The 25,114-nt window shown below is 37.1% G+C and overlaps 5 protein-coding genes and 1 non-coding gene across 6 annotated transcripts; 1 reads left to right on the top strand and 5 right to left on the bottom strand.

The window, feature by feature from the left end:
• Nucleotides 1–1,190: 1,190 nt before the first annotated feature.
• Nucleotides 1,191–2,283, top strand: LOC132182426 (arabinogalactan O-methyltransferase 1). Its single transcript, XM_059595664.2, has one exon. It carries the CDS (start codon nt 1,200–1,202, stop codon nt 2,070–2,072), a length of 873 nt encoding a protein of 290 aa, XP_059451647.1. The 5' UTR covers nt 1,191–1,199; the 3' UTR covers nt 2,073–2,283.
• A 1,623-nt stretch (nt 2,284–3,906) lies between these two features.
• Nucleotides 3,907–3,987, bottom strand: TRNAL-AAG (transfer RNA leucine (anticodon AAG)). The gene has a single exon. It is a non-coding gene; the product is annotated as a tRNA-Leu (tRNA).
• A 255-nt stretch (nt 3,988–4,242) lies between these two features.
• LOC132183175 (plant/protein) lies at nt 4,243–7,828 on the bottom strand. The gene is made up of 7 exons (XM_059596577.2): nt 7,593–7,828; nt 7,462–7,502; nt 6,673–6,730; nt 5,718–5,811; nt 5,198–5,282; nt 5,051–5,116; nt 4,243–4,692 (listed from the first exon to the last, which is right to left on the bottom strand). The coding sequence occupies exons 1-7, from the start codon at nt 7,699–7,701 to the stop codon at nt 4,573–4,575; spliced, it is 573 nt and encodes a 190-aa protein (XP_059452560.1). The 5' UTR covers nt 7,702–7,828; the 3' UTR covers nt 4,243–4,572.
• Nucleotides 7,829–8,078: 250 nt separating this feature from the next.
• On the bottom strand, nt 8,079–11,627 carry TSO2 (Ferritin/ribonucleotide reductase-like family protein). The gene has a single exon (XM_059596574.2). The coding sequence runs from the start codon at nt 9,167–9,169 to the stop codon at nt 8,180–8,182; it is 990 nt and encodes a 329-aa protein (XP_059452557.2). The 5' UTR covers nt 9,170–11,627; the 3' UTR covers nt 8,079–8,179.
• A 223-nt stretch (nt 11,628–11,850) lies between these two features.
• Nucleotides 11,851–16,412, bottom strand: LOC132183173 (DHBP synthase RibB-like alpha/beta domain-containing protein). The gene is made up of 9 exons (XM_059596573.2): nt 16,028–16,412; nt 15,330–15,445; nt 14,834–14,887; nt 14,705–14,729; nt 14,338–14,460; nt 13,738–13,904; nt 13,493–13,562; nt 12,733–12,831; nt 11,851–12,314 (listed from the first exon to the last, which is right to left on the bottom strand). Exons 1-9 carry the CDS (start codon nt 16,217–16,219, stop codon nt 12,225–12,227), a joined length of 936 nt encoding a protein of 311 aa, XP_059452556.2. The 5' UTR covers nt 16,220–16,412; the 3' UTR covers nt 11,851–12,224.
• A 958-nt stretch (nt 16,413–17,370) lies between these two features.
• Nucleotides 17,371–21,741, bottom strand: LOC132181043 (mitochondrial import receptor subunit TOM20). Its single transcript, XM_059594088.2, has 6 exons — nt 21,404–21,741; nt 21,050–21,128; nt 20,295–20,464; nt 20,140–20,187; nt 18,993–19,082; nt 17,371–17,853 (listed from the first exon to the last, which is right to left on the bottom strand). Exons 1-6 carry the CDS (start codon nt 21,500–21,502, stop codon nt 17,716–17,718), a joined length of 624 nt encoding a protein of 207 aa, XP_059450071.2. The 5' UTR covers nt 21,503–21,741; the 3' UTR covers nt 17,371–17,715.
• Between the last annotated feature and the right edge of the window lie 3,373 nt (nt 21,742–25,114).

Genomic DNA, 25,114 nt, shown 5'->3' with positions numbered 1-25,114 from the left:
TTATTAGGATCAACAAAGCATATAATTCTTATATGTATTTTAAAAAATGCATATGAGAATTACGTGCTTATATGTTAATTTAATAAACTGAATGGAAAAAATTTATTCCGATCCAATTTAATTACTTTTAACGCCCTTCAATTAGATAGCTGCCTCGTCTTCATCATCAAATATATATCAATCCAAATGGTAAGAAAAGCACATCCAACTTATTATGAAAAATATATTTTGGTGATGCATCACACTCTTTCTTTTCTTTTTTTCTGTTCGTCTGTTTCTCTGTTCATCAATGAACTTTTTAATTGATTTGATTTCTACACTCCCCCCACTTCCCCAACCCAACAAAAAAAATATATATAATAAACTCTCACTTGTTTAATTCTCTGGGTGTGAATTTTGTATGCCATATAAACAGAAGAAAGCCATGCTCTTGTTGTTGACAGCAAGTTGGCTCCCTCACACTCATAGTAGATCTATGAATGCAACCACCAAACATGCGACCCTGATGAACTCCTGACTACCTACCTTATTCATGCCCCTAACAATGAACCTCCTATCTTCCCACAATGGGTATAGAAAAAATGATAAATTTAATTATTTAATTACTATTTTAATACAACAAAGTTTTTTTTATAAATTAAATTAATTAATTTTTTATAATTCAGTTTATTAAATTAATATTTATATACTTTTTATAGAATTAACCGAACATATAATTCTCACGCTTCATTTAAAAATACATAAGAGAGATGTAAATTTTGTAGATTGGATTGAATAAAAAAATGGAACTCAATTTGTAGGAATACTTTGTCCTATGACAGCTATTGGCTGCAATTTGGAAACTTGTTTATGTCCATTCGAACCCGCACTATTATTTAACAACCACTATTTGTTTATGTCCATTTAAAAATGATTGAATCCGACAAAAACAATTGACATGTTCAATCTTGATTGGCTTGTACTAATCTCTACTATCTTTTTAGCAGCTGCAGACGATTGGGGCCACATATAGAGAGTGTACAAAGTCTACGGATACGTCTGGACATTTAAGTCAAAGGATGAGAAAACTTAGGGAAACAGGCCACGTGTAACCCCACTCCATCAATTATTTCTCGCCACGTTGCCTTGTTTTATCATTTGTATTTGTATAAAAGCAAACCCTTACTCGCTGAAAGCCTCCTCCGCATAGAAGAAGAGACATGAAGAATAATCGCCGATTCATTCCCGAGAAGGCACGTCTCCTCGCCGTTGTAACCGCCGGCGTGATCACCACCGCGCTGCTCTTAATGGTCTTAGGCCGAACGTCCAACGACAACAACGGAAACTCCTTCCTCTGCTCCCTGACCAGCTTGCGAGGCGCCAGAGTAGAGTCCGCCGCCGATTTCTCCACGACTCCGACCCAGCTCATAGCCATACTCCACTACGCCACGTCACGGGTGGTCCCACAGCAGTCACTCGCGGAGATCAGAGTCTCCTTCGGCGTGCTTCAGTCACTCGCGCCCTGCAACTTCCTGGTCTTCGGCCTCGGCCACGACTCGCTCATGTGGGCATCCCTCAACCCACGTGGGACCACATTATTCCTCGAGGAGGACCCCAAGTGGGTCCAGACCATCATCCAGCGCGCCCCCGTGCTACGCGCCTCCACCGTCCGCTACCGCACGCGCCTCTCCCAAGCCGACGACCTCCTCTCCTCGTACAAGTCCGAAGAGGACTGTTCCCCCTCTAACTTGCGCCTCCGCAACACGCGGTGCAGGCTAGCCTTAACGGAATTACCGGACGAGGTGTACAGGGAGGAGTGGGACATGATAATGATCGACGCGCCGAGAGGGTATTTTCCAGAGGCGCCGGGGAGGATGGCGGCTATTTACTCGGCGGCGGTGATGGCCCGCGCGAGGACACGGCCGGGCGTGACGCACGTTTTCCTTCACGACGTGAATAGGAAGGTGGAGAGTGTTTATGCCAAGGAGTTCCTGTGCATGAAGTATAAGGTCCATGGGGTCGGGAGGCTCTGGCACTTTCAGATCCCTCCGGCTTCTAACATGACCAATAACAATACCGGAAGTTTCTGCTGAAATTAACCATTTTTTTTTTTTTTCATTTAATATTATATAAGTTTGATTAAATTTTGTGTTTTGAATGTATTATATAAATGTCTCGATAGAGGATTTTCTTGAGTATTTGTCTCGTGAATAATCAATCTATATCACTTTTGACAATGCCAGCTAAAAGCAAAAGTTAGGAGCGGGGGAGTTTATAGTCACAGTGAAAATGATGATTTATGTGTGCGTCGGTGCTTATGCGTATAGATGAGTGGGAAGAGAAATTGAATTGGGGAAATGTTACAACACTTGTACTCACACTCACACACTTTCAAGTGCATAATACTCTTAACATTCCAGTTAAAATTATTATTATTTTTACATCTACATCAAGAAATACACTTGAAAGTATAGAAGTATCAATGTTTAGTATTTCTCATCAAATTTTTTTACCTTTGGCTTGATCCTTTTGGCTTCTTTGTCATGCCAAGCGTTCTTTAAAAGTATTACAATTTTCATTAAAAATTCTTTACAAATTGACATTGCAGTCCCAAGTTTGTCACAAAAATGTAAACGACCACATACACATATAAATTGACCAACAACACACATGAGCATTGAAGTTGGTGAGAAATTAAGCAGTGCAGTTGGAGTATTTTACATTTTCTAATTTTTAAGGTGAGAGTGTCTAGTAAAAGCAGGTAAAATAATATTTATTGGATTGCCCTTTGAATTTAGGAGGTAAGTGTAAATATCGCACTTTGAGGGATTCTCCCTTAAAACACTAAAAATATTAAACTCGCCACTAGCTAATTGTGTCTTCTGTTAATCATCAACTCTTAGACTGACAAAAAAAAAAAAAAAAGAGGTCAAACAGAGGCAACATGCCCAATATAGTAAACTATTACTTGGTACAAGGGTTCCTTGAGTAAGTTGCTCAAAGGGCACCGAAATCCTCCACTTAAGATGGGCATCCCTTGAGTTAAAATTCACTCTTAAGAATTGCTCAAACTAAAAGCAAACGGTTGCAGTAGAGTGCGAAAAGGAAGTGAAGCCCCAACAGTTGAGGAGATGCAGTTGCACTAGCAGCAATGGTAGGCTTTCACCATAGAGTTGCGATGGTAAGATCATGCTAATTTTCGATGCACTCAATCTACAAAGTGACATTCCTTTTTTAGAATAAGAAACTCACCATTTTTATTTGATATTGACATAGCTTCTTCTAGTCATTGATTGGATTTTTAGTTGGATTTATCTTAAATTCAATTTTAGAATTGACAATTTTTTATATAATTTGCAAATATAACATGAAATTAGCAAATTAAGATTAAAAGATTTAACTTGTTTAATTAAATAAGTAAAATGAGAATTAACTTGTTCAGAGTATGTAACCATGTCTTAACATGAAAACGCAGATTGCCACCCATATTTAACCCTAAATGAAATTAGATCAGAGTTCTCATTATTAGGTCTTTGATGAGTTAGGCCTATGCAACCCTATGCACCGAAAATAAAGAGTGATGTGATCAATAAAAAATAAATAATGCTAAAAACCACAGTATTATCCCACATTACTAATAAAGTAGTGCAACCAACTCATAGATTAATCCTTGTTTAAAATAATAAAATAAGTTTATGAGTTAATTAATTGACAGTAATAAGATAAAAATGTAATTTTTAGCATGATTAATGTTATATATATCATATAAATATCTCACTATTATCCCATAGGCTGATGTGATAGTGCCCCTCCACTCTTGAACCGGTTATTGTTTTAAAAAATAAAAAATAAACTAAAGGTAGATTGGCTATATAATGGAATATTTGATGTGAAATATAACATTACTCGTTAAAAGAATATAACCTGTGTGGAGAGTGGGAATTGAACCCACGCCCTTTCGGACCAGAACCTTAATCTGGCGCCTTAGACCAACTTGGCCATCTCCATCTCTGCTTGGGCTGGCTCGTCGTAAACATCGTACAAACCAAACAGCAGCTTCGCTTGTGGCCCGGGGCTTCGCGCATTTGAACTCCATGAGCACCAAATCCAGTCAAAACTCCCAACAACCCCTTGTAGCCTTGCACCTACTAACTGCTTCAGCTGCTTAGATGACTCACGCGTCCCAGTCCTGCTTGACCCATTGATTTTTTACTTCATAGCTGTATTTTTTTTTTCTTTGTTCTTTTTTGTTAACAGAGCAAATAGCAGAAATGCTGCTCAATATTCACAATTATTCTTTCATGTTTCTTCACAACTTTTCACAAGCTTTGAGCCTGCAACTGCATAACGCTATAGTATATATGCACATCCAAAACAATATGGAACTAATTGTCGATATTTAAGAGATCCTATAAAAAATCACAAAAGCCAGGTGGGTCTTTTTCCTGTCATAAAATTAGCTGGAGAAAATGTTTACTCCTGAGAAAGCCTCATACAACATGCCAAAAACAGGTTCCCCAACAGTTGATCTCCACTACGGCCCACTTCCCTTGGGGCATTATTAAAGCGCATTTCCTGCTTCCATTGACCATCTCATGTCCACTGCGGCTTAAATAAAGGGGATACCCTCCTTTGAACAATCTCCTGAATCTGTTCAGGTGACAAAACCGATGCCCCACCCTCATAATTGGCATTTTCCATCTGCTGGCGCAACTGTCAAAACACAAGACCCAATTGAGACAGAGAGAGAGAGAGAGAGAATTCCTTTCCAAGGATGAATTGAACATGAAATTAATCAATATATCACATTAATATGTTCTAACATATTATTGCTGCTAAGTAAATTTTAGCTGGGCTCAATACTATGGAACCGACAGCCATCTTCTTGCTGACAAGTTAAGATCCATAAAAACCAGTACTTGCAACAAAACCAAAAATGGCCGTCTAATATGACTAGTAAATAAAATTTGATCTTTTGTATATCAGAAAACAAAGAGATATTGCCTATATCTGGTTCAATGACAACCAATTCCTACCTATGTGAGCTTAAAACGCATATACATGTATGTACCTTCTCAAGAATAGCAGATTGGTCATCCAAGTGAAATTTCCGCATGTGCTTTAGCATCTCCAGTTGCTACAAAAGAATTCGCCATTTATACTTCAGCAAGATCCATTTTCAACCAATAATATTCACCAAAATTTTGAGAGGTTTTACCTGTTCCTGTAGCATTTGTTGACTACGCATTCTTTCAGTAAATTCATCTGGTCCAAGCTCAGCTTCATCACAGGCCATCTCTTCCCTATTATTATTCCACAGTATGAGTACTATTAGCAATATAGAATTAGAAATAAGATCTTCTACACCAGCTAAAGCTCTAGAAGGAAAGAAGAAACCGCTACTAACATATCAATAGAGGAAGTTCTAACTGAAAAACTTATCATTCACACAATAGGGAACAAAAAACAAAAAGGGAAAAAGAAGGAATACTATGTGAAAAGGGGTTCTTCTCAAACTAAAGTACATTGCCCAGCCAAAAAAAAAAAAGACGTTAGTTTTACAGCAGCACACATAGTCACAGAGACGATGACAATAAAAGTATGAAAAAATGAATTTATTCAATAACTATCATCCTGCTCTACAAAAAATTTTTTAAAAATCAAACGCAAAAGAATAAGTTCAAAATGGCTAGCCAAATAAGTTTATAAGCCCACAGAGAGAGAGAGAGAGAGATTACCTTGCAATAAATTTATAAAAGCAAATCATGAAATCCTGATCATTCTCATAAACCGTATTCGCTTTCCCCAGGCATGATAAACCAAACCTTGGATCTGTAGCAGAAAAGATACACTTTTAAAACTAACTTACACCAAGTTAATATCCTATTCATTGTAACTTATATAGGAACTTCCAGTGAATTAATATTGCAAAATGGCCAGCAGAACTGTTGATGATATGATTTAGGGAACGAACATTGTCTATTTTGTCTCTAAATATAGCATCCTAGTCACAACTTTCATGGATGGAATTACATCAGCATCTGCAACATAAGATGCACATGCCAAGATAAATTCGCAGATTAACCCTTTAGGAATAGACAATCACATGGTCTATGAACAAAAGCTAAGTAATGCCTCTTTCATCTTGAAGATTTACCCACCACAAAACCAAGTGAAGATCAGATCGACCAATGTAACTTTATGCTTTCCTGAATACCTTGTTTCATTAAAATGTGTAATATTATGCTCTCATTTCCTTCATGCTGCCTCACCTTGGATCATAAAAGCGGAAATGCCACACAATCTCGATATTTGGACTGAATTAATCAAATTTCAAAAATGAATTCAGACTCTTCACTCAGTTATGCAGACGAGATTACCATGTAAACTACTGCAAAACAAACATGAATTTGAAATGCTTTACGTTTCAAGGGGGATACGTTTGGTGACTCTCTTGATAAACTTCAATTTGGTTGAGCAGCAAATGCCTGCTGCATGGACGGGAAGACAAAGCTTTCCATTTAAACTTGACACTGAACTGATACATTTCCACTGACATGCTTTATTTCACCTATCCAACAACTAACCTTTATCTCCTTTTTCTTTTGGTCAAAAAGTACCTCACTTTATCACCAAAAACAAAAGCAGGAAAATTTGAAGTTAGCACCAGTGGGCATTACTGGACAGACTTACCAACCCCCATCTCAAGAAATATCTCTTCCTGGATTGCAGTGGTTACAGCGACGGCTTCCTGCATAAGCAATAGGCATGATACTTGATAAGTCCTAGAAGAAAAAACATACTTAACACAGTGGCAGCAAATACATGCAAAAATGATTATGCTAGTGCCTGGTAAAACAACCGAAAAAGAAAAATGTTACTTCGAATATGCAGAGGTATGTAACAGTGCTGACGACTCACACCTTCCACACAGATACTCACTTCTAAACTAACAATGATATGCATTTCCAATATGGAAATGAACACCAGCATTCATATCAGCAAAAGGTCCTAACCAAATGGTCACACCGAAAAATTCCCATCTCAAAATAACCAAAACAAAGCTCACTATAACTAAGTCAAATACTCGTTTAGACATGGTAAAGTGAAAGTTCTACTTTCCGAGGTCACCTGTGATTAAAAATTCCAAGGCCATAAGCGAGAGAGTATTGAGAATTAACAGAAAAGTCGAGATTAAATTGAATACAAAATACTAAACAAACCAAGTTGATGAGAGAAGCACACTCAAATAATTTCACCTATCAATGAAACCAATTCTTTGGACCCATTTCCCCTTTGCCAATACTAGATCAAATTACAACCCATTTTAGATAACGTTAAGCAATACTCCAACCACAATTCACAATAACGTAAAAAAACAGAAAAAAAAAAAAGAAAAAAAAGAAAAAAAAAGAAACACCCAACCAAATTTAAGCTTGAAGTCAAGAAACAAAGAGTGAAATTATAAAAAGGGAAACTCACATGCTTATCCTCAACAGCGTCTGCAATCCTTTTCTTCACATCTGCAAGTAGTTCTCAAAAACCTTATCAATCAAAAACTGCTATTAGTGACCTAAAACAAACTAGGAAAAATAAAAAGATGGAAAAGGCACCGGGCTGGGAAGCGAGGAATGTGAAGCGGTTGAAGAGATGGAGAAACTGCTCTCTGGAGAGCATTCCGGAGCTCTGCAACTGCGGAGTGGCCGTAGATGACACCGACATTCTTGGAGTCCCAACCAGAGCCTCTTCTCAAATGGCTATGCCTTTGTCGCGCACACGATTAGACAAGGAACAAACCAAAATGTTTGTCCTTTTCTCCCAAAAAAACCAACCTCACGAACGAAACTTTGTTTGATGAGTAATGGTTTTTTTTTTTTTTTTTGAACAAGTATAAATTCAGCGCTAATTTTCGTACAATTGTAGGCCATTCCTGTTGTTATATACTTCAATTGAACAATGGGAAAAGGGTAAAGTTGGATCATCGAATTTGCCAAAAAGGTTCGCTTTGTTAATGCCCTTTTTTTTTTCTTTCAAGAAAACGATAAGATAATTTTGGTAATATGGAATTTTGTAATATTTAAATATTTGCACCAATATCTAAATAATGGAAAAATTACAGAAGCAAAGAAATTGTAGAAAAAATAAAAAGAAAAAGGCACAATATAGCACTAATTATGCGAATCATGAATATCATTACAATTCAGAAATCCTCATCCAACTTGAACACGTGGGTGCCCCCATTGCCGTTGATGCTGGACATGACGGAGGCCTTTTGGTACTCGCCGACCCTCTTCTCAAAGAAGTTAGTCTTTCCCTGCAACGAGATCAGCTCCATCCAGTCAAACGGGTTCTGAGCATTGTACACCTTCCCGTACCCTAGCGCGCCCAAGAGCCTATCAGCGACAAACTCGATGTACTGGCTCATAAGATCCCCGTTCATCCCCACCAACGCGCACGGCAGCGCGTCACACACGAACTCCCTCTCGATTTCGACCGCTTCGCGCACGATCCCCTTCACGCGCTCCTCGCTCAGCTTCTTCCTCAGAAGCGAGTAGAGTAGGCAGGCGAAGTCGCAGTGGAGACCCTCGTCTCGCGAGATCAGCTCGTTGGAGAACGTCAAGCCCGGCATTAACCCGCGCTTTTTGAGCCAAAATATGGAGCAAAAACTCCCCGAGAAGAATATCCCCTCGACGCACGCGAAGGCAATGATCCGCTCCGCAAACGTCTCGGAGCCGTCGATCCAGCGGAGGGCCCACTGGGCCTTCTTGGCCACGCAAGGGACGGTCTCGATCGCGTGGAACAGGCGGTTCTTCTCGACCGAATCCTTGATGTAGGTCTCGAGCAAGAGGCTGTACATCTCGGAGTGGATGTTCTCAATTGCGATCTGGAAGCCATAGAAGGCGCGTGCTTCGGAGACCTGGACCTCCTTCATGAAGCGACCGGCGAGGTTCTCCAAAACGATGCCATCGGAGGCGGCGAAGAAGGCGAGCACGTGGGTGATGAAGTGGCGCTCGTCGGGGGTTAGATTATCCCAGTGGCGGAGGTCCTGAGAGAGATCGACCTCCTCCGCGGTCCAGAAGGAGGCCTCGGCTTTCTTGTACATTTCCCAGATCTCCGGGTACTGGATCGGGAACATGCAGAACCGGTCCGGGTTCGGAGCGAGCAATGGCTCTTCGGGATAGGCCGGCATTTTCTTTGGTTTTTGGGATTGTATAGCGAGGAATTGAGGATTAGGGTTTTGAATTCTGGTTTTGCTTGCAGAGGATTTGGAGGAAATGGGTTGGTTTATATAGGGGAATGGAGATTTGGAATCGAGGGAGAGCGGGGAATTTGAAATATTTTGAGAAGCTTGCGCGAGAATGAACTGGTGGGGAGGGTGTTTTGGAGATTGTGTGATAGAATGAACCGTTGGGAAGGGGTAGCTTGGGGATTAAAGAGCCAAATTTGGATGTGCTTATTATAATTACATTTGGAAAAAGTGTATTTGGTCAAATTAGGAAGTTTCTCCAGCGTTTATGGCAACCGTAATTTAGCGAAGCTTGAGAGGGAAGCTTTGCATTGGTGGCGGGAATTTCTGATCGCGCTATTTTTTGAACTTCCACTAGATTACTAGGAAACAAGCAGACATTTGGACGGCTAGATGTAACCATCTCTGAGACCTTATCCGCCTGATATTATCGTATTCAAATTTGAAACTGTAAACCGGTGATGGAGGTAGGAGGGTGAGAAAACGAAGAAGAAAGAGACTGAGCAGTGATGTGGCATAGGTAATCAGTTGTGTGTTAGGAAAGTTGTTATACGCGTGGCAACAATAGACGGTTGTGATGGGAAATGGCACAATACAGACGGCAGATGAGAATAGAACATGGCATGCGTGTGTTTTGTCCCTTGGAAACGAGCTAGGGCTGTGGTAGATCCCAGGTGGCATGTGACATAGGATGCTGACTCATTAAGTGGGCTGAATGAGATCCTGGGCCGAGACTTAGCCCATGTGAATAAAATACCTTTAAATATACATTCTTTGCATTCATGGTAATCGACCAGCTGAAAACCTAGTTAGGTTTTGTATGCTTCATTCTATTTTCTCTCTTCATCTCTTTCTTTACCATTCTATACCAAAAAAACTCCACAAAAGTTCCATCTTGTTTTCAGTTTCGAATCAATCTTCAGGTCGAAGTAGTTCGCATTCTCAATCGCGATTCAAGTCCGTCTGCAAATCCCGGTACGCTTTCATTACTCACCAAAACATGACAAGAAAATACAGGATTTGCAGACGCACTTGAATCGCAATAGAGAATCGACGGGAAGCTGTAGCAGAATCTATGTCGCCAAGTCTTCAGGCAACTCGCTGGCCATCAACATCGGGTTTCTTTCTGAGTTGCTTGGTTAGAGAGTAAGATCCTGGAGGGATTTTGAGGGATGTGGCACGCATGGAACGGGAGCGATACTCTCAAGTGCTCTGATTGATGGAAAGCAAATAACGTTTCAATCGATCGACTTGTAAAAATTAGGGTTACTTTTGATATGTTAGTTGAATGATGTGAATATGTGATCGTGCTACTTACCTTTTTTAGCAAAATATAGTTACCATTCCTGCAGGATGATATTTCAGGAAATCTTCTAAATTTGGCATCTAAACCTTCTTGAAGTGAAACATATATAGTATGAAAACACACATGTTTCTGCTGCCTTAAATAGTTATTTGTCGTTAATGAGTTAGATTGCCCTTGTCTATCCAGTCTAAAAATTGCACAAGGGAGATGTGCAGGATTTTCTCTTTCTATTTTATGACATGCTAGTTCTTTGAAAGCTTATGCCTCGTCAAAAGCTTCCATGGAGTATTCTAAAGGGTAGCTCTGCAATTACCTTCATATTTAGAGTTTGAACTCTGGCATCTGTAACATACAAAAAGGAGTTAATGTCTTTGTCGGCATATCTTGCTTTGCTGAGGTTGTTTCCTGACAGGTGGCAAGCTATGGAAATTAACTTAGTCTGGCGTGGTGTGGGAGGAGGTAGTTTAGTTATAATCCATTTTCTGATACTAATTTCCCCAAATATGGAGGACAGGAACACCAAGCTCATGGCCCATGGGATACTTTCAGTACCCAGGTTTGAGCTCTTTCTTCTAATTCTGATGCTACCTTGTATCTCTGAGTCTTCAGCATTTGTCATAAAAGGCAACAAATAGAAATTTTACTCTTATTTGCAGGTGGTATACAATGGGGGGAATCATCATTGGGGCCTTGTTGCTAGCTATCCCTGCAGTCTTTATTTTATCAATGAGCATTTTTTTTCTTCTCATAATTGCAGTTTCCTCACTGGCAGAAGTGGTTCTTATTTACTGGTAAGCCTGCAATTGGAAAGTGGTTTTATAGGGAAGGGCACCCATCATCTTTCCTCCCGCGCTTTGAAGTTCTCTTTGAGAGTTGGAAGGGTCCCAGAAGAATTCTTTCAAGCTTGGACTGAAGTCTGCTGCAAAAGGTCTTGTCCTGCCTTTCCTTCTAGTAAGTCCCTGTGGTCGGTCCTGGTTCACCAAGCCTTAATCTGATGCCTCGGTCTCGGTGGAATCATTTCCCAGCTTCTATGTCAAGGAAAGCGAGCATCTCATGTCAACAAATAAAAGCACTCTTCTTGAGTAAGGAAAGGCGCTATGGATCAAAGATTTAATCCCTGTAATCATGCACTGTAATTATGCCCATTTGTTTTCCTCACAACGTATAAATACCACTTGAACAGAGCATCGAAACATTTAACAATTGTACATAATCTCTTTTATTTACCTTCGTTTTTTCATCTTTGAAATCATCATTTTATACTTCTATTATCCTCGATCCTTTGTTTTTCAAATGCAATTTCATGTGCAAATGTATATCCTAGCAGATAAATTCTGCATCGACTCAATAGTCTGTTTCAAGATGAAATTAAACCAAAAGTTCACATATTTAAAATCGCAGGAGATGATTTGAGATACATATACATAGAGGATTGGGGGTCCTTTTTTCAACAAAACATTCCTGGACAGCATTGCTCTGTTCATGGTCAGTATTTACTCACAGAAGCAACTCCAAAAGAATTGACAAGGTGCACAGACAATGCATGCACCAGTAGAACTCCCTCTAGGTTCTACCTTATAACCTTTTCCACGACTATACAACTTTTTTTTTGGGGGGGGGGGGCGGGACTGTACAACCTTGGGGGCATACAAATCATGGTTCTTTACGGGTTTTCCAAAATGCATGAATGAACTAAGTCCCAGACGGAAAGATGAGGTTCGCTTCATGCATAGCAGCAGATCCATTAACATCTTCGGCAACCATCCAGTGTAACTTAGGTCCCTGAACCAGTTGTCAAGTACAGCAACAAAACCAACGTGTTAGGCATAACAATTTGATAATGCTTGGTTTTTGCCCAAAATATAAAAAAAAAAAAAAAAAAAAAAAAAAAAAAAAAAAAGGTTCATTGCATCTAGTCTCCTAGTTCAGCAAGAAAATACTCCTACAACTGCACCACGAAAATTAACTTGGGATATGTTATTTCCAGAGAACCTTCGTTTACTCCAGGATTATTATCACAAGTGAGAGAACGCAATGACATGCTTCACATGCAAGATTTTATCTAAAAGCACGAAATAGCTCTGGCAACTATAGAACGGTTACTTAATTGAAGAAATACTAGATCATATTATGTAAAATGAAGCAACCAACATTCAATCACATAGACAACATTATTCCTCAATAGCATAGACTTCGTTACCTTTCCCTGCCTTATCATTTTTGGAGGAATCACCGTCATGTCAACTATAGTGGATGGATCTGCCACTCTTACCCCGCCATCAACAACAAAGTCAAGACCCTAAAATGAATTAAAATACTTAAGTCAGGAAGTAACTTCAATAAAAAATTTACTTTATTTTGGTCACTGTATGTCCGTTGTAGATTTTGTGGATTAAATATTAGTAAGATTTTGAAGTGCAGATAATGACATACTTTGTTCTTGAGAATGATTAAAGAGAGATGGGGGCGCAGAGGGGAAGTTTTGAGGTAAAAGTGTCTCTTGCAGTAGCGATCAAATTGCCATAACATTCAGAAAGAGGTCATTATGAAACAAGATTGCCGAGAGAGGGCATCAAGTTGTCATAAAACTTTTGCTTTGCCGTAACTTCGTCAAATCCTATAAAATTATGTTCTAAATAAACCAATGCAGAAGAAACTCCTCAAAATGGAACACTACAAAACAGTTGCCCAAAAGCGAGAATTAATATATAAATGCAATCTATTGGCAAAAGTTCCATGGGGCAGCCACTAAAATTTCTTTTTCCTATTTTTGCTGAAATATGGAGGAGAATATCATAAGTTCATAACATACAAGGTCATTTTAACCTTTTTTTTTTTTTTTGTTGATTTGGCACCAGGTATCCGGAGCTTCACTCCAACTAATCCCGGGGGTGCATAGGAACAAGGTCATTTTAACCTTAGAATAGAAACTAAAGCACCCTCAATTGATAGACTCATACCTCTGGTCCATACATATCAGCAATCACAATGGGATCAATCATCCACTCATTCTCCTTTGGGCACTTGACACTGACACAGAGGACATAAATTCATTATCATATGGTATATGAGAAATACAAACAGCAGGTACAATACTTTTTCCTTCTTAAACATCAGTGATTTATTAAATAAAAAGAGTGGTTTGGCCCTTTGAGTTATTGGTATCAATAATGAATGTTTGACATATAACTAGATTCCAACCAACCTTGTGGAAATTAAGGGTGCACCCATCTTCTCGAGTATTGCTTGACATATGGCATCATCAGGCATACGGACCCCCACATTTTTCCTTGCTGCATACTTGGAAGCTGCAGTCCCATACCTTATACACTGTTTAGGTAATTCTTTACTTGCAGTCAGGATGAAAGTATACTGTTGCATAGAAGATCTGTTAGGGATAAAATTATTCACTTAAAAATTTTGAGGAACCTACTGAATCCAAAGTGCATCCATACACTGTCCTATGCAAACAAACAAATTAAAAGGAAAAATAAAAATTAAAAATTAAAAATTAAAAAAAAAAAAAAAAAAAACCATTTAAGTTCATTAATTTGAAGACCTATTTTTGGATAATCATCAGGGAATAGAGAAGGAGAGTAACAGAAAGGGAGGCTGAAAAATTAAAAGTTATCTGATCTTTGGTTTAGGAGATGGTCTGCTGGGTAAGCCACTAGATGGTGGGTCCTGATTGAGCCTCTTTATGTTACATGTAGCTCTGTAGCTATTGTAGAGGCTCAAGGATGGCACTGATGGGTACCTTAGATTTCCTCCAGAAATAACCACATAATCTAGGAAACATACTTACAGGCCCAGGTAAGCAATGCTTGACAGCTCGGAATATGTTAGTATGACCTTGACCGTCACCATGAGGGAACCCTGTTGTATACGTATCAATGTCCCGGAAAGTATGGCATAAGATGCTAAGAGGCTGCATAATTAAGCAGAAATATTATTAATAGAACATGTATAGATACGAAGATATCAAAAAGCATCAAACAATTGTAAAACCACAAATCAGATATTGTAATCAATGACTTCAGTATGCTGTGACCATGCACCATCCAACCAGTCTATATTATAGAGTATCTCAGCATATATCTTGTGGCTAGTTTAATTTTATACTTCCTAAAGCATATTAAAGTTGTTGTAACTCAAGAAAAGCCATGACTTGCCTTTGAAGCTTCTATATTCTTGATCCTGCAATGCGGAAATATAGAACACTCTTGTCACCAGGAGGCAGAATAAGAAGTATCTAAGCATAGAAATCTTTAAAGTAAGCACAAAATAACAACAATGTCTACCTCCGAAGACGTTCAATCGCTGAATGGCTTTTCAAATCACAAACTATGGCATACCTAATGCACAAAGAAAGCTTTTACAATCATCAAACAAGAAAGGGCAAAAAAGAGAATTACCAAAGGACCAAATCACAACAACAAATTGTTTGGAAAATTAAGGATAGGATTGTCAAACTTTCCTGCAGAAAGAACGCAGAAAAAGAATAGAAATGACAGTAGAATCCAACATTTTCATTAACTTCAATTGATGACTAATTAAAGACAAAGAGTAACTAATAGAAAGGTCAAAATGAATAATTAATGAAAGAATTACCCTTTCAAAATTAACTTGACCATAACTACAACTAATACTATAGCAAATAAGACGCATTATGGGGTCCAGAATAAGTACAGCCGCTGAAGATAATTAGCCCAATAACCATCAAAAGTTACTCTGTTAAATATGCTAAGAAATGATAATTGATGCATCATCGACATAAACCGAAGAAGAGCAACATACACGGTGTCTGTAGGAATGACCCCAACAGCTCCCTGTTTTAAAAGATCCACAACTGGGTCCAATTTCCAGCTGTCTGCTCCTGATGAATCAGCTTCAACATAAAGCAAGCCACCTTCCTGATGTTTTCATGCCAATTGTAAGTGAAACAAATACTGCCTTCTGCACTTTCATCAACTCTGAGTAACTTTCTTCCAACTCTACTAGTGTTTCTAGCACAAAATCTAGTAACTAAAAAACCATTCTAGCAATTGCACAGGACTCTTCAGACATTTTCGACTGAACCGTTGGTTCCCTATTAATCCCATAAAAATTAAAAAAATTAAAAAACAAAACGAATCATAAAAATTTGATTAGCACATGAAGAATCTCAATGTGCTCTTCATTGAACCAACGAAAAAAAACCCTAAATAGCTTTTTAATAATGGAAAGTAGAAAAACAAGTGATCATAACTGTGTTTTTTGTTATTATTACAGAGGTAAAAAGGGTCAAAAGTAATTTCCGAAGTTTTTTCGTAAGGCATAGTTTTGAGTTAATCCACTCCATAAGGTTCAAAACTACGACTATCATATACATACATACATACAGTTTTATTGTCCATTTCAATTTTCAACACCATTTCTCGGAAATCAACAAGTTCTTTGTACGGAAAAACTTCCATCAGAAATCAAATAAGCGAGTATCAGCGCGCGAATGTGACCTTGGTGAAGCGAGGAGCAGAGTATTTGAGACGCTTAGGGCTGCGCTTGACGGCCATGGACAAGACTCGGAGGACCCGTTGCGTTTTGGGGAAGTCCAACGAGACACGGCCTGGAATCGGAGGGACACGAGGACTCCATAAAGAGAATGAAACCGCGGCGTTTTGACCGTACAGTTTCGCTTGCAAAGCCATTTTTTAGTGCTTTCTAGGCTCCTCTTTCAGCTTTGGACACAGACAGCGCGCGCTCAGTGCGAGAGAATCCGGGTCTCACAGAAAACGACGGCGTCTCTAAAGAGTACTTGTGTAGGTGGCTTAGGATTTGCCGTGGCGGCGTGGCCCACGGTTTGGGCTTTCACGAGCCTCACTCTCTTCGTGATTCTGGAGAGGTATAATTGGTTGGGTCCGGATACGTTGAAATTTAAAAGCTTATATAGTAAACCGAGATGGTGGGTTTGGACCAGGGATCCCGGTTTCGGGCAATCCGAACAAATAATTGCTGAGATCTTATAACTTATCAGCATGAGCATGATGTTCTTATCCAGGTCCTAGCAAAGTTTCTTTATTTTCAATAAAAAAAATTTGAAGTTAGAAAAAATATTTTTGATTCAGTTTATTAAACTAACATCTATTTCTGACGATTTGAAGTTTTGAGTGCAGACATGATCCATGAATCACAAAAGTTTGAAAATTAGTGCAAAAAGGAACTTAAACGTTTAAAAGTCGTGCAGGTTTGAAATTTTGAGGGAACACAATCCGTAAATCATGAAAACTTTTTGACAAAGAATTTAAATTTCCAATTGTTTTGGGTCACAAAAATGCGAAAGTAAATACATGATAACAGTCACATGTGTTCCTTTTTAAGTGGGAGGAAAACCTGAAAAAAGCACACGTTCAGATATCATTTTTTGGGCCAAAACAAACTTAATAAGATAACTACCAGTCTTTGCGCTAGGCAAAAAGAAAAATTCGAATTTTCAATTGTTCCCGCACTGGACCTAAATTCCTTTAAGGTAGTTTGATAAAAATTGCATAAGACTCTTCACACAAATGCCTTGTTACGTTGAATCATAAACTTTTACCTATGAACTCGGAGTACATTGTGTGGCATGGTTTACTCTCATGCAATGTGGGAGAACATATTTTAGAAGATTAGTCAAATTATCTTGTCGGGATATGAGGGTATATGCTCTAAGATATATTCTAGAAGTTATTTTAATCTCAAGTAATTAGGCTGTACTATTTTATAAATGGTATTATAGCATACGTTACTCCCTACAATTATTTTCCTAGTTTTTTCTTCTTCATTGCTTAGAGACAACCTATCACAGCCTGCAACTGCAACCAACCCTCCGGAAAATGTCATTCTATAAAACATTGTCAACTCAACGATTTTATGGTGAAACAAACCAAGACAAAACGGAAACACTGCAGCTCTATCAGAATAAACACACATGGTGCATCCACCAGAAAATAGCTGCTTAACTAGAATTCAGTGGGGAAAAGAAATATTTCATATAGAAGAAGACTCTTTTTACTTATCTATAAGCTAAACTAGGAAAACATTACTAGGGTAAAAAAAGAAAAAGTAACTAATGGATGATGGATCAAATGTGATGGTCAAAAGCTCGAATCTCTGATAAATGTTCAATCTCCGTCTTGAGACAACCAAATGGAACCAACTGCCTAACTTATCGCGGAGGAGGAGGAGGAGGGGGAGGCACCTGGGACTTTGCAAATCCCACCCACGCAACAATTCCAACAGCAAGAATTATCCATCCAAATATGTCGTACTTGAGATCGCTGCTCTTCTTTTTCTTTGAAGACGTCTGCAACAGGAAGGAAAAAATTAAAACTAAATTGCAGAAACTAAGCATAAAGCAGTATAAGGAATCAACATATAATAGTCATATAAATTAGATATGCAGAATTAAAATAAAATAAATAAAAATGAAAAACGGGTGCAAAACGAGCAACCCACAAAGCACTACTCTCTGAGAAACACATAAAACACGCATTCAAGGAGCATTCCCCCAAACAAAACACTCACACTCTAATTAAGGTTCCTGAGAATTAGAAGAGAAAAAGACATCCTGCCTAATGAAGGGCTGCTTTAGGTTGGCAACTGGTTTCAACATAAACCATCCAGCGTAGATTGTTTCATTCTTAACAAACAGAAGGTATATAGAACCACCATCCTCAGAAACAATTTCATACTTACAACAATGAAGAAGGTGTACAACTTGAATACCAAATGCATAGGTGAGGCACAATCTAGTGTAGCTATGAAGCACAAAAAGCGTCTATATATATACATACATTCGCACACTACCACTCTGCATTGTTGGCACCGGTATGTCTGGGCCTGCATGTACGTGGATGCAGATGGCATTGTGCAAGCCTGCAAGGCATTGGAGCTTAACTACTAGAATAGTAAATGTAATGCCCTGTAACTTATACATCTTTCAGCAACAGTGCATCAAGTCCATTTACAACCCATGCACTTACATTAGGGTTTTTCTTTAATATATATTAAGTAATCAAAATATCATTAAAAGCGCTCTACTCAGGTACACAAGGAGTATAGAAAAGAAACACCTTACTATAAAGAGAAAAAAGAACAAAAAAATTATGAAAACCAAGCTCCCAGGAAGATACAAATGCAATTGTCCAAGTATAAAGAGTAAAAAAGAAAAAGGACTCAAGCTCCGCTAACGTCCCTTCACGGTCCTCAAAACTTTTGTCACTTCTTTCCCTCCAAAGACAACTTATATTAGGTATTTTGTCTACAATACTACAGGAGCAGGAGGACTATTACATCTAAGCTATTATTATCATAATGTGAAAAATACTTAAGACAATAAGATCCTCCTTTTTTTTTTTGGGGGGGGGGGGGAGTGGCAAACCACAACCAAAGATAACTGAGAAACAACAAACATAAGGGAAGCAGTAACTTTCAGGATCTCACCTTTGAACCTGATGAAGTAGACGGTCCTGCTGACCCCAATGTTTGTTGGGCTAAACCATGCCTATGGATTTCCGTGTGCAATTCAGGAGCCTAGAAATAGAAAGATTCAAAGTTCAAAACAGTGGATTAGTCTGACAAACAAGTTCATTCTTAAAATAATAAATAAGAGGAAGAATATGGCCAGTTAACAATTTTAAGAAATCCCTTCAACAAAGAAGACATGTCAGGCAAACAATGTTCACATCACTTCAGTTTATAGATATCCCTAAAGCATAGATTTATTTATTAATTTTCCTCAGGCTGTCCTTTTGTTTGTGTACTCTCTGTATTTAGGGTGGAAAGAAAACCAGTATCTCATCCATAAACATCTTGCTATCAACATTTCAGACAATTCCTTTTTACCTGCTTCATGATACAGCCTAAAAACAAAATAACAGATGACACTAGAAAGATTATTCCTACATTTTGCTAATGCTTACAATAATAATAACAACTAAAAGGATATATCTTAAGTTTAAGCAGAAAATAACTCTCCACAACCACATATATTCTTAAACTCCAAAACAGTCTTAGTGAATTACAAGCTTTCAGTGCCTAAAATAACCTGCTTTCAACATTTTATCAAGCATTAGCAATCTGCAATCATTCTTATGGAGATTTAAATCATGCGCTCCATAACCAATGAAGTAACCTTCTGAGCCTGGAAAACTACAAAAACATACACTAAGTTTAAAGTCATGAATACACAACCACGTGGTTGGACCTTCATCAAAATCTAGTTTATAATAAAGCTCAATTCAACAGAGACGAAAAACCATGTTGCCACTTAATTTCACCAGATCATCCACTACTACTCCAGCAATGGCTGACAACCCATATCTTTTCATATTTCATTTGCTGCCATTGATCGAACCCATATAAAAGCAAGGAAAATTAAAAAGTCCAAGAAGATAAACTCTCTACTAAATTACCAATGCAACAATTATGTCATCTCATTCTCCACCTAGTCATGGCAACAAAAGCATGTGTCCTAACAACCCAATTACAAAACAAATTGAGGTTCGAATAATTTGTCCCCAACACTTCCATGATTAAATACAACATAAAGCTGAAGCACATTTCCCAGAATAGAAAAACAGAAAATTACCTTAGCAGCCACTTCCAAGGACTTGCGATAAAGATCATTTCCCGGATCCTATAAAAGGGTAGAACTACTGTAGTTTTAGACATCTTGGAAGATAAGACATTTACAAACATCATATATAGACGTGTGATTTCTGGTGAGATTTTGCAAGAGAGTACCTCATCGAGGGCTTGCTGAAAGTAGAGAGCTGCCTTATCGAAATACTCCTTTGCTTCGTCCTCATCTGGGTTCAAAAATGCATGAGAAGTATAAGCATTTCCGAGGCACCAAAGAGTGTCATGCTTCTTGGGATTAACCAGCAATGCCTCCTCCAGCTTCGAAACCGCATCTACAAATCAAAAACACATATTAGCCACGTAACAAATTATTCCCCAGTAGCAAAATAACTCTGAATTCCATAGCTGTCCCAAAATTAATCAATACAATTTGACAAACCCACGAGTAGCATTGCATTTAATAGAAGCAATGAAGCATTTTAACAATAAATTTAAATCGTCTTTTTTTTTCTTTTTTTTTTGGATGAATAAGCACCTTTGATAGACAACCAAACTCATTACAATCTATGAACCTAGCAAACTTGGGCCAACATGGCTCAGAACCAAAACAAAGCCAAACGCCAACCACACACCCCGAAAGCAAACACCTCAAATTTAACTTAACAATTACACCAGAAAACTACCATCTAAACATTATTTGCAATAAACATTACACTAAACTCTGGGAAATAAAGCAATGAATGGAAATCTTAATTTTGCTTATTTGGTGAAGAATTCGTAAAATAAAATTGGACTTGAAGTAAAACCCAATAATTTTCTTACTGTACACCAACTACCAAAACTCTAGGTCCTTAAAATACTCGATCTTATTCAGAGTTACAGTTTGGTGAATCCAGTATATTGGGAAAACTAAGTACCTAGAATCATCTTCTTTGAATCAGGGACACTCTGAAACTGAGACAACTCTAACAGTGCTCCTGCCCACCTAGTCAAATTCTGCATAAACAGCAAACAACAACAATCATTACAAGGTAAACATCAATCCCACACAACCATTGACGAGAAATGGACAAAGGAAAACCGTTCTCCCTTAATAAAATGTTTATTTTAAACAAGAATTACATATAAATACGCCACACACACACACATACACACATATATTTCCTTCATTTTCCCAGAGTTTCTCAGGAACCAAGCGGAAACACAGAAAACCATAAAAATCCCCAACAAATAAGAGAAGAGAGATCCCAACAAAATGGTGGTTTACGAACATCGGCATCGAGAGGGTTCTTAGCGTAGGTGGCCTCAGAGGTCTTGCGGGCGTGCTCGAAGAAGAGAATCCGATCGAAATCCCCCTGCTGCATATCCATGGCGTGCAGATTTTCTAGGGTTTCTAGGAATTTCGTAGGACAGTGTGCCTTCGGAGCCTCCGAGAGAGAAAAACGCACTTAACTACTCCGATAGTACGGTACTTGGGGCAGCTTTTGAACTGAACAGAGCGAGAAATGAGAGAACCCGACTTGGCTGTGTGAGCCGGATCGGTTTTGGGTATGGCGGTTGGACGAGGATCCGCAACAGTTATCCCGCCCGGATTTTGGTGAAATTTGGGGCAGATTAAGACAGCAGGCTTTTGGTTTAAAAAATAAAAAATAAAAAAATAGAAGGCTTAAGTTTACCCGGATTGGAATTTCCGACAATTTATATGAGCTTCATTTGTGCATATAAGTAATTTGACAGTTTAAACACAGGTAATTTTATACGATGAATGTTAGGCTTACAAATAAATTTTATAAAAAAATTTTACAAACTGATGTGGTACAGCATGATTGAATATAAGATAATAAAAAGTGTGTTTTTAATTTTGAAAACAGAAAAATATTTTTAAACCCATTCTATTTGCCATTTGGATGCTGAATATAGAGAATCTAAATCAATTTGTGAAATTTCAAAAAACAAGTATTTTTGCATATTCAATTCCAATCTTTTTATATCACACCCAAAAGCATAGACTATAGAGCAATTGACAAGTAGGGATTGGTTAATTAGGATTTAATTTTTTTTTTTTTTTAATAAAAATGGAAAAATGATTTAAGTTAAATATCTATGTTGTAGTTTTTTTTTAAAAAACTGTATTTAAGCCAAATCCAACGGACTAAGCCCAAACCTTTGTCAGTCACCCAAAAGGCTAACAACAGTGACCCAACACTTGAGCAAACGGAAGGCCCATCTTCCATTTCTTTTTGATCTTTCACGAGAAGCCCATTTGAGATGTGAAAAACATAATAATTAGATTGGTAATTGTGGTTTGACCTTATAATAAATAAATCTATGTGATTTAAAAATAAACTTATAAATCTTTGTGATTTGTATTTGTAACAAAAAGATTCCTTTGTATAAATTCAATTCGACAAAATACCACGGAAGTAACTATCTTTGCTCAAAAAAAAAAAAAAAATTCGACAAAATACTTGTGAAATTTTTATTTTATCCGCAAATTAACTCAAAACAAATGCTTCAATAAAACAAGTCTCACTCATATTTATGGAGTTCTTCTTTTCTATTTATGCCCCTTAATTATGCCTTGTGCGACACACCTGCTGCAATGATCAAGACAAAGGGCCACAATCCCGCGATAGTGAAATAACCTTAAAAAACCAACTTAAAATTGTATGTTGTAACTTTATAATATAATTAACTGATTATATGAGCTCTTAATAATTTACAGGATAAATTGATAAGTTGGACATTCCCAGCCCGCCAACTCTTCATGGTCCAAGTGAACACTTTTATTTCGAATTAAATAATTCGGAATGAATCAAATCTTTTCGAGTATCGTTTAAAATTTAAACAAATGCTTGAATGAAACATGGACTCCCACTCGTATTTATGGAGTTAATCTTTTTATATTATTGCATTGCATTAACGTCTCCCCATGCTATGCTGGCCACGATGTCAGCAAATTGGTCACCTTCTCTGGAAAGTGTTTGAAAGCCCCTTGACGTGGATTCTGTACCTATTAAGTCACACTGCAACCAATCCCACCAACACTATTAAAATCATAAAAGAACAATCCATCCATGTGGACTATGATTACTAGTTGATGATATTAGTTGATGCTATTAAAATATTCAATTTTCCTTTATATTGGGTTACTACTTTTTAAAAAATTTTATAATTTAATATATTTTTAAGAGGTAATTTAATTGACTAGGATCACACCTAATCAAGTGAATGTCACTAATTCGGCCTATGGCATGGCTACATTTTCCCTTTATATATTTGATTGTATACAATACTCTATTTATAGAGAAAGAGTATGAACGTTACAAGTATTTTTTACTTTTACATTAACAATAATAAAGTTAATTTATCATTTATAACTCTTATCTTTTGAATTCTTATAACTCTTAACTCTTGAGTTATTTGTCTTTTGAGATCTTGTCTTTTGAGTTATTGTAAATCTTGTCTCAATATGCATTTGTCTTTAGAACATGTGATTCTTATATGTAATTTTAATATAATTAACAAAACATATAATTTTCATGTTCATTTTTTAAAGAATAATGCTATACAACAATTTATTTTTTATTTTTTAATATGAGCTGATCAAATGATTGATAGAGAGTAGAGTGAAGTTTCTAGAAATTTATCTTTTTAAAATTATAAAAGGGGGATTTCTACTATTTTCTCTTTTTAAAAATATGTGTGAATTCAAATTAATAAATTGTATGTATTGGAAAAACAAAAATTTCTCCATCTCAAACTTAAAGAAAATTTGTCCATATTGAAAAGACTCACGGGAAGCAAGAGAGGGTTGTTAGTTTTATGGTTAAAGAACAAATTGGATTGCTAGAATTATACACTTCTCCTCGTGGAACAATGGATACAGACCTCCCAGCTTGATAGGAAAGTGATTGGCCAGCTCTTTTTAGGCGGACTACATGCTCTCCATGTGATGTTTGGCTCCAATATTGCCCCTATGATGTTTTAGAAATCACAATTTTACTACCCTTAAATAATAATAAATTAAAAAGAGTCAGATTTATGTTCATTGGCCAATAATTATAGATTAATTTCTTATCTTTTTATAAATTTCTTTCGAATTAAGTTTGAATAAATTTTCTTAAACTCTTCAAGCATAGTTTGAACAATTGAATTCCATATGAAATTGTCATATTTTGGATTCCAATCAATGAATTCTTCTATTAATATAAAATTTAACCCCTACTTTGCTTTTAAGGATACAAAAGAACATATACTTATCTTGTTTATAAATCCTAAAATTGAGTTATTCTGTTAGTACTTTGGAGTTCAGTAAAGAGTAATTGAGAATTAAATTTTGTATTTTTATACAATATGTGCTTGTGATGTAGGAAAATTCATCGATTAATTGTGATGAAAGGGCAATACTTGCGTTATTTGTCTTGTGCGCACAAGATTTAAAGTGGGGTGGGAACATGTGCCATTTCTTACTTGTGCGTACGGGCTCAAGATACAAACCAAAATTATAAAAGAATATGATATACATATTTTATGAGTAATATTACAAGTCTATTTTGGTTACTTTTATGTCATTTCAAGGATGATGTGGCTCTTAAAATGACCATTAAACTTGCGATCGATCACTATTAAATTTTAATCAAATTTTAATTTAAAAGTCACATAATTTTTTGAAAAATATAAGATGAACTTTTAGAATTACTAGCTTGTATCAATCATGGCTAAATTAAAAGAAAAAACTTAAATATTTGGTTGATTAGGAGTGCTATTTCAAAATTGTTGAATAATTGTAATATATATATAGCATTAACTATTTAAAAATAGATAAATGTGATTTATAATTACTCCTAATTTTAAATTAAATTATCAAAACAAACTGAATGTGACAAGATAAAAAGTAATGCCACATTTCCCTCTCCCAAAAAAGAAATTTCAAATTCAAATGGCAAGCAGCGTAATTCTGTCAACCAGAAAGGGCTATT

Source organism: Corylus avellana, chromosome 5 (genome assembly GCF_965113065.1).
Source record: "Corylus avellana chromosome 5, dhCorAvel1.hap1.2, whole genome shotgun sequence".
Lineage (NCBI taxonomy): Eukaryota > Viridiplantae > Streptophyta > Magnoliopsida > Fagales > Betulaceae > Corylus > Corylus avellana.
This window is presented reverse-complemented; position numbering and strand designations above follow the sequence as displayed.

What these genes read in the sequence shown, in the direction of transcription:
- LOC132182426 (XM_059595664.2), top strand. Translation starts at nt 1,200, where the DNA reads ATGAAGAATAATCGCCGATTCATTCCCGAGAAGGCACGTCTCCTCGCC.
- LOC132183175 (XM_059596577.2), bottom strand. Translation starts at nt 7,701, where the DNA reads ATGTCGGTGTCATCTACGGCCACTCCGCAGTTGCAGAGCTCCGGAATG. An exon ending in ATTCCTCGCTTCCCAGCCCG is followed by an intron (nt 7,503 to 7,592) that starts GTGCCTTTTCCA and finishes AACTACTTGCAG; the next exon opens with ATGTGAAGAAAAGGATTGCA. An exon ending in AACAAATGCTACAGGAACAG is followed by an intron (nt 5,117 to 5,197) that starts GTAAAACCTCTC and finishes ATTCTTTTGTAG; the next exon opens with CAACTGGAGATGCTAAAGCA.
- TSO2 (XM_059596574.2), bottom strand. Translation starts at nt 9,169, where the DNA reads ATGCCGGCCTATCCCGAAGAGCCATTGCTCGCTCCGAACCCGGACCGG.
- LOC132183173 (XM_059596573.2), bottom strand. Translation starts at nt 16,219, where the DNA reads ATGGCTTTGCAAGCGAAACTGTACGGTCAAAACGCCGCGGTTTCATTC. An exon ending in CTGATATGTATGGACCAGAG is followed by an intron (nt 12,832 to 13,492) that starts GTATGAGTCTAT and finishes AATTCATTTTAG; the next exon opens with GGTCTTGACTTTGTTGTTGA. An exon ending in AAATGATAAGGCAGGGAAAG is followed by an intron (nt 12,315 to 12,732) that starts GTAACGAAGTCT and finishes CAACTGGTTCAG; the next exon opens with GGACCTAAGTTACACTGGAT.
- LOC132181043 (XM_059594088.2), bottom strand. Translation starts at nt 21,502, where the DNA reads ATGGATATGCAGCAGGGGGATTTCGATCGGATTCTCTTCTTCGAGCAC. An exon ending in TTCAGCAAGCCCTCGATGAG is followed by an intron (nt 20,188 to 20,294) that starts GTACTCTCTTGC and finishes ACCCTTTTATAG; the next exon opens with GATCCGGGAAATGATCTTTA. An exon ending in CTACTTCATCAGGTTCAAAG is followed by an intron (nt 17,854 to 18,992) that starts GTGAGATCCTGA and finishes TTCCTGTTGCAG; the next exon opens with ACGTCTTCAAAGAAAAAGAA.